Source organism: Rhamphochromis longiceps, linkage group LG19 (genome assembly GCF_057381845.1).
Source record: "Rhamphochromis longiceps isolate RC_006_pf linkage group LG19, R_longiceps_female_GT1.1, whole genome shotgun sequence".
In the NCBI taxonomy this organism is placed as follows: Eukaryota; Metazoa; Chordata; class Actinopteri; order Cichliformes; family Cichlidae; genus Rhamphochromis; species Rhamphochromis longiceps.
In genome coordinates this window covers 13,199,062-13,207,245 of record NC_140575.1, presented here as the reverse complement: position 1 = coordinate 13,207,245, position 8,184 = coordinate 13,199,062, and the positions used below count along the sequence as shown (strand labels likewise).

Genomic DNA, 8,184 nt, shown 5'->3' with positions numbered 1-8,184 from the left:
CAGCCGGGCACTGGCGGAGAAGGGATAATAATAATAATAATAATAATAATAATAATAATAATAATAATAATAATAATAATAATAATAATAATAATAATGTTTAAATAGAATTTATACTCAACAACGAACACAACTGATGCTTCCTCATGTTTGTCCAGTATCACCGCTCTGCAACCTGCAAATGCAGAAATGCAGCATGTGGACTTGTGATATCTGGTCGCTTGGTCTCCAGACAAAGTCCACAGTAAAACCAAACGTGTCCGTGGCAGGTATGAAGCTTTCAGGCGATCTTCTCCAGCCCCCCTGACTCTATTCCTCTGACCTAACGTGATGCTTTCCATGTGTCCTGCTTTCAGCTTTGGATGGAGACGTAGTCAGGAGACAGAGAGGAGAGGGGTTGGGCCGGTTATGTGCGTGCGTGCGTGCGTCCTTGTGTGTGAGGATTGGTGTGTGTGTGTCTGTGTGTGTGTGTGTGTGTGGGGGACACTACACCTTGTTACCATTGGGTCGACTGTTAAGTTTTACAAGTAACATTTTGCGAGCTTATAAACGATACCTTCTAAACTTGCTCAGGAAACTCCGAAAACATGCTGTGATAATGTATGTCTGTGGAATCCAGTCGATAAGCCATAGTCTGGGAGCTCCGCGATCTACAGAGGTATCGATTACATGAGGCCCTTCCCATGTTTGATGCCTTAACACTGGCTTATAAAAAGACTCAGGCTGGAAGTGTGCAAGTTTCCTCCCGCTCTGGTGGCTAAGAGAGTCGCTTCTGCGGGATAATACCTTTAAATACTCCAGAGTTGCTCAGTCAGCCTATTTATTATATACAATATAAAAAAAGAGGAAAAAGATTTGTTGGCGTAAGTAAGCAAAACTGTTTTATCTCAAAAGTTAGAAAAAGTCTCTACAAACTGTAAACGTGTCAGATCTGATCTTCTAAAAGAATATTTTGAGATTTTGGGGGTAATTTAGAAAAACAAAACAAACACATTCCCTGTTATAAACACGCGTCACTGGTTTCATACATTCAAATTTGATGCAATTTCAGTTAAATGAATACAATTACACTGTAACGTTCAAGAGAGTGAGATTCATTTATTAAAAATGACCGTCAAACTGAACTACGTGCGTTATCGATATTAATACATGTCTTAAAAATGGCTCCATTTTATTTTAGACCTGAAATTACTTGGAACGAGTTCAGCAAGGTTACACCTCTACTGTCATCCCGCTTATTACATCTCCCATATTACAAGTCCTTACCAGAAACGGTGGATGAAACGCTTCCCTGTCTCCACTTCCCTCTATGCAAAACTGTCAGGAGGCTGCGCAGCTTTAAACCGGATGGGGTTTGTATTGGCTGAGAGCATTTCCAGCACAGGACGACCAATGAAACCAAAGCAGAGACTCGGCGTATAACAGCGAGGGTTGAAGGACGCTCCAAATTAATTCCAGCAGGCTCCGGACTTCCCGGGATAACTCTAAATTGCATATATCGGATGAAGATCACTTTGGCGCTATTGTACCTTGCAGGCACTTGCTTCCAAAAAGAAGCGGGCACGCTGCTTTCGGAGGATTTTAAAAAGGTCTACGTTTTCTCTTCTGGGGCTCATTCCTCCCGTTCCCTTTTCTTCTCTGATCTCGCTCGGCGCATTCAGCCATTTGAAAGGACACCTATATTTCCAAGCATCTCAAAACATATAGGCAAATGGGTAAGCCTTTACCGTCTGCATGCTTCAGTGACATGTAGCTTATGGAAGCGTATCCAAACTCAGCACGCCTGCGTAAAAAGAGAATTAAGGAACTTTTCCCCTTCTCCAAGTTCAGATAATGTGCAAATAAAAAAAAAAACCTTTTGGAGAACAAGTTTATTCTTTGGGGGATTTTTTCCAGCACTGCTGAGCAGGAATGACAGCCTGTTTAAAGCTTTAAATCGTAAACTTAACCACAGAACCAATTATCCAGTGAGACGCGTTTCTTTGAAGCGCTCTTGTTTGTATTCTTCGAGCTCGCCATTTTTTATGTTTTTGTTGTGTTGGAGGCTAATCCCAGCCAAACACTTTATATACTTTGTATAGTTGCAAAGTAAAGGTTAACCAGCTATCAGCTTTATGAACTCGGTTTATGGCGTGGATTACAACTGAACTGCATCAAACGGTCTCAGCTGAGCATTTTAAAATGCTTTTGCCTCTCACTATTTTTTTTTTTCGCTTAATTGAATATGTGTCAGAATAAATGCAATGAAAAAACACGCTGTAATATTTTCTTTGATCACATTAGTGGACTCAACTCAAAGAGTAACAACACGTAACTCGTATCTTTCTCTTTTCCTGCAGAGCAAACCTATGGAGAGGTGAACCAACTGGGCGGTGTGTTCGTCAACGGCCGACCTCTACCTAACGCCATACGGTTAAGAATTGTAGAGCTGGCTCAGCTCGGGATTAGACCCTGTGATATAAGCAGGCAACTCCGAGTCTCCCACGGCTGCGTGAGCAAGATTTTAGCGAGGTACAACGAGACTGGCTCCATACTACCCGGTGCCATCGGTGGAAGCAAACCCCGAGTCACGACGCCGAACGTGGTGAAAAACATCAGGGACTACAAACAAAATGACCCCGGGATCTTTGCTTGGGAGATCCGGGACAGGCTTTTGGCTGATGGTGTTTGTGACAAGTACAATGTCCCGTCGGTTAGCTCGATCAGCAGGATTTTACGCAACAAGATTGGAAATCTCTCCCAGCCTAACCAGTATGAAAGCACCAAGCAAGCCTCCGCGCAGGCAGGCCTCCCCTACAACCACATATACCCTTATTCCTACCCCAACACTATGTCACCCACTAGCACTAAAATGGGCAGCCCTCCTGGAGTACCAGTGACGGCTGGACATGTGAGCATTTCCAGGGCCTGGCCTTCTGCGCACACCGTCAGTAACATCCTCGGAATACGAGCCTTCATGGATCCTACAGGTGAGGAAAACGACACTTTATAATCCTTAAAATCACAGGCTTCAAAATGCACGACACTTTATCTCTCACAAATAAGAGCTTAATAAACTTGAACAGCTGGTTATTGTGCACTTCCACACGACTAGTTTCCATACCTCTGCGTACAAGCAGCTATGGCAACAGACGGGACAATGTGCCCATTAAAATGTGCACAGGCCTCCATTTCACCATTCAGCCAGAACGTAGTAAGGCCACGCTCAATGGGCCTTTTCATGGGATGATACATTTACAAACACCTTGCCCACCTGCTACATCCAACCTAATAATTCAAGCACTCCTTATATTTTTTTCCCTCTGCCTTGCTGGTGTTTTACTCATTTTACTCATTTACTCATCTACTGTTGGGTCTCACAGCTACGGTTGTGTTCCAACTGAATTTATTCAAAACATATGTAGAACTAAAAAATAAAATTATATATATGTATATATATATATATATATATATATATATATATATATATATATATATATATATATATATATATATATATATATATATTTATTTATTTAAAGATATACTTTCTCGATCAAATTCCTCAAAACCTTATGCAATTATATTTTCTCTGTCTTTCATACGCATAAAAAATAACATGTAGGACTTTATTATGTAATAAAACCTAAAAAAAATCATTAAAACGGAGAGAAATGTTTATAATGAGCTGCTGTTGCCTTCTAACCGAACAGCTTTTTTCTGTTTATTTTTTAAGACAGTTGTATTTATTTATTTATTTATTACTCATTATTAAGCTGCGCGCTGGAGTAATTATAATTATTATAGTATTAAATATTATATTTATCCTGTCTTGAAAACTATTTTTCAGTATTGAAAATTAAATCTGTTTGATACTCAAGAAAAGTTAGTGAGGAAATTGTTTACCTGTCTTCTACTTTTATAATTATGACGTTAAATGAAACTGCCCTGTCATTTTCCTTTCTTTACCTTTCCTTTGTTTTTTCTTTTGATTTTCTGAAACCTGAGAATTTTTAATTTTTACACACTTTTAACGTAAAGTTACTGTCTCTAAATCAGCAATTGCTGGGACAGAGGGATACCCACCAAAAATGGAGGAGTGGGGTAGTGTCAACAGAGCAGCTTTCCCAGCCGCGCACACAGTCAACGGGATTGACAAGTCAGCCATTGACGCCGACATAAAATATGCTCAGGTAAAAATCTGTGGGTACACTGCACGGCCCGTGACCTTTCTACACTCAAACTGCACACGTATGCACACCTTGCATTGCTTTAATTTATTTTCTGTAAAAGAAACAGTCCAAAGTGCTTAATGCCAGATGCTCGTGCTACAAAGGCCTGTGGCAAAACTGTAAAAAGGGCTCATCCACAGAGTTCTTTTTGCGTTCAGGCGGGATTTTATTGGGTAAACGAGTCTTTTGAGTTTTGAAGTGGATGGTCGATGGAGGAAATCTAGTAGCGCGTATATATTCTAGTTTAGCGTATTCATGGTAAATTAAATTATAGTGAAACACATGTATTCGAAACCACTCAAACACCAAGCACCGTTTCTCAGAACCACTGCCGAAGGCCACATGCCGCTGTCACACAGCCTGCAATTAGAAGTTCTGTCAATTTTGTGTGTTTGTGCTTATTTTCCGCATGTCTTATCTGCCTGTCCACAGCCTTCCTCGACATTGTCTAGTTATGTACCGGCGTGTGCTTACTCCCCAACCAATCAGTACGGGGTGTACAGTGGGCCAGCAGGCGGATACGTGGCCCCGGGCCACCACCACTGGCAGACGCAGAGCCCGGCTCTGTCCCACCCAAGCAGCGGGATGAGCATGCACGCAGGAGAAATCCACTCCCCGATGACCTTTAAACACCAGGCCCGAGAAGGTACAGGACAGGCAGGCATATTATTATTATCATTATTATTATTACTTGTAATTTTTTTATTAAATGTTGTTGTTGTTGTGTTTTTGTTTTATTTTTTACTTTTTGAAATGTATTCAGCTGGTGGCCGCACAAGGCCACGCGGTTCTCTCCCTGCCTTTCTCTTGTCACGCACCCACACTTTGCAATAAGCAATGACCGTAACGGATGTAAACACCCAATCCCAGAGAAAGTCTAACTGTATGACAATGATCAAATATTGACCTTTCAGACTTGGACAACTTCATGCCAGCCAAGTTGCCCGAGACCATTTTAGCCTTTGGAAACTTACTTTTTAAGGAAATACGTCTGAAAATGTTCCTAGTTTGAGGAAAGCAAGTGGATTTTAAACTTAAGTAAAACAGTTCTCTTTAGACCCATTCTACAGAAGCAAATAATCACCTGATGGGAATTTGCACACTGTATATTTCTTCTGTTTTTTGCAGGAGACAGAAAACCGCCCAGTCCCCTGAGCAAGCCGCAGCAGCAGCAGCAACATGAAGACTTGAACAGTGTGCACGGACTCAGTCTCCCTACCTCATCATCATAACCGGGGATTATAACACCTTAGTCACCACAACCATTTAAATGAACTCATTTCAACAACTGCGACAGTAAGTCTGAACACTAACGGCTTGTTTGCATCTAAACACGGGCCAGATCACGTGCATTATGAGTGCCGGTCTCTGCGGCCATATGAATGTAAGCTTGCATGGATGTATCGGTGTTTCCCCGCACTGGCTGATAGTTTTCTTTGTTTTTCATTTGAAACCCTTCATGTTGCTGGACAGTATATTCTCCAATTGAGATTGCAGGATTTAAAAAAAAATCAAAAAACATTGTGTAAGTCTCCTCCGCCTTGGATGTTTTCTTCCTAAAACCAGAGCTGGTCTGTAATCCGCCATTTTTATCATTATCTTATCTTTAATTTGTGGCCATGACTCTACAGTGACTCAACGATGTGAACAAATTATATAAATTGTCTAAATGTAAAATATTTGCCAAAGCTTTAATTATATATTTTTATAATTTCATTGTAAATATTCAAAAATAAAGCCTTTTTCTTAAATGCCACATGTTGTTGCCGCTGATATCATTTCACTTTTGATCAATGAGAGGACACCAGCTGGTTCAGTCCTAATTTATGGGACTAGGTGATGAGTTTATGATTTGGAAATCAGATGAAAAAGCTGAAGTAAAGTTTTCTTTTAATTTCAGCCCGTGACAGTGCCATGGTCGGCTCACCCCAGTTCGTGCCAGTTTTTCTTAATCATTATGCTTTTGATTACCAGAAATTTAACCTACCATTAGGACCCTGAAATCTAACTTTGGCTATATTGGTGATGGCACAGGCCTTTAAGATATTGCCAGATATTACTGTTGTCCGTTTTCCAGGCGGTGGTGAAATAAAGAGCTGTGAAAGCGTCGTTTGGCCTTTTTTGAGGCTTTTAATGACCTGTAACCTGTTTGAATCGATGACAAAGAGATTAAGTTTAAGCCTGCCTTTTATGAGAAAATGTTTTGATTGGATTTATACTCTTTATTGGTAGAATGATTAGTACTACTACTTACCGGGAAAGGTAATTACTGTGTTTACACAGGCATAACCTGCCTACACTTCCAAAGAGCTCCCCACTGGCTGGGCGCCTCGGCTGATGCTATCGGGCCTGTAATTGATACCGTGATAAAAATCTGAGGGCTGATCATACACGTTAATGAACGGTGTGTGCAGGAGAGCAGCTGACAGTCCAATCCACCCACATGCCGCCTGTGGGATCTGTTGTCCCGCATAGAAATTACGAGAATTTTCCCATACAGGCCTATAGGCTCTGCCCGCTCTCTCTGTGTAAACTGTTTATTCCTGTGACCTGTTTGGCTGTACTGTACCAGCCGTAACGAAAAGACTTCTCACAGCTTAATAGACGTCACTGTGCGCCACTGAAGGTTTTTGTGACCACGTTTGTCATGTATGATTTCACTTATATGTTTGGCCTCTATGTGTGGGGGTCAATCGACCCTATTTATGGTGCGTTTTAACAAATCCAGCCCACTGGTATGTGAGGCAGGGTCTTACATGTTATCATGGTACTTATCGTTGTGTATGAATCCACTAGTTTGTCTCAATGCAAAACGTCTAACTGTACTTTGGGTCAGAAATAAATATTTTCGTTAATATTTTCGCACTTTTGCATATTTCACCAGTAAAAGTGGATTAACACTGTCCATCCATCCATTCGCTTCCGCTTATCCTTTTCAGGGTCGCGGGGGGCGCTGGAGCCTATCCCAGCTGTCATAGGGCGAAAGGCGGGGTACACCCTGGACAGGTCGCCAGTCTGTCGCAGGGCTAACACATAGGGACAGACAACCATTCACACTCGCATAACACTGTTTTTATTTATTTGCTTACTTGTTTGTTTTTACTTTCATTTAATTACAAATGTTAAAAAAAATCCCCCCCGATTATTTTCTGGGCAACCAATATTTTAAAAATTAAAATTCTTTTAAATGTTAAATTTATACATACTTGCAATATAAAATAAATCAGCAAATAAATACATTTCGTTAAAAAAAACAAACAACAAAAACGACGAATACAATTTGAATTTTCTTTGTTGTTCCCGTGTAAAACCTGCATCACTTCCAGTGGAACTGATGCAGGACGTGTGGTCAGGGGGAATGTGAGCACTGCTGTTGTTTCGGTGACAGACCCAGTTTAGTTTGGCTGAGTAACAATGAGCATTTCTGTGGTTTTAACAGCACATCCAGCTAGAAAGAGTTGTCATATAGTCTAAATGTGTTTCTTCCCCCTTTTTGACGTCAGCATGCCTTAAAAATTAATAGCTGTGGCTTTATAGTTCCCAGTGCTCCAAGCTGTTAACTTTTCAGGTCGGTCAGGAATGACTTGACAGTGTTTTGACTGAGCTGAGGTGACAGTCACCTTTTGGGATTATTGATTGTATCCGTTTATTCTAAAGTGATAAAACTGAGCAAAATCAGACACATTAACTCAAAGTGTGTTGACTGGAGGGAGGATCAGTTCAATACTTATCATGAATTTCAGTAAGTTTAGCTTTTTGTTATTCATATCGAGTTATGATTCTTTTATTCTGATGTTGTTGTTGTAAAGTTCGAGGGCATACATGCATAACTGGAATGCAGCTCGATTGCCATAGTGGTGTTGCTGAATTTTGCTGGGTACAGCGTATGCAGCTTGATCATGTTGTGGGCTTTCAAAACGGTTTCTGAATCACAACAATCTCAAAATCAAGCGTAGACACAGCAGTTGTCCCT

The 8,184-nt window shown here is 40.8% G+C and overlaps 1 protein-coding gene across 1 annotated transcript; it reads left to right on the top strand.

Moving 5' to 3' along the window:
* Positions 1-1,395: 1,395 nt before the first annotated feature.
* On the top strand, positions 1,396-5,962 carry pax1a (paired box 1a). The gene is made up of 5 exons (XM_085391176.1): positions 1,396-1,715; positions 2,340-2,969; positions 4,039-4,172; positions 4,644-4,857; positions 5,340-5,962. Exons 1-5 carry the CDS (start codon positions 1,712-1,714, stop codon positions 5,441-5,443), a joined length of 1,086 nt encoding a protein of 361 aa, XP_085247302.1. The 5' UTR covers positions 1,396-1,711; the 3' UTR covers positions 5,444-5,962.
* Positions 5,963-8,184: the final 2,222 nt, after the last annotated feature.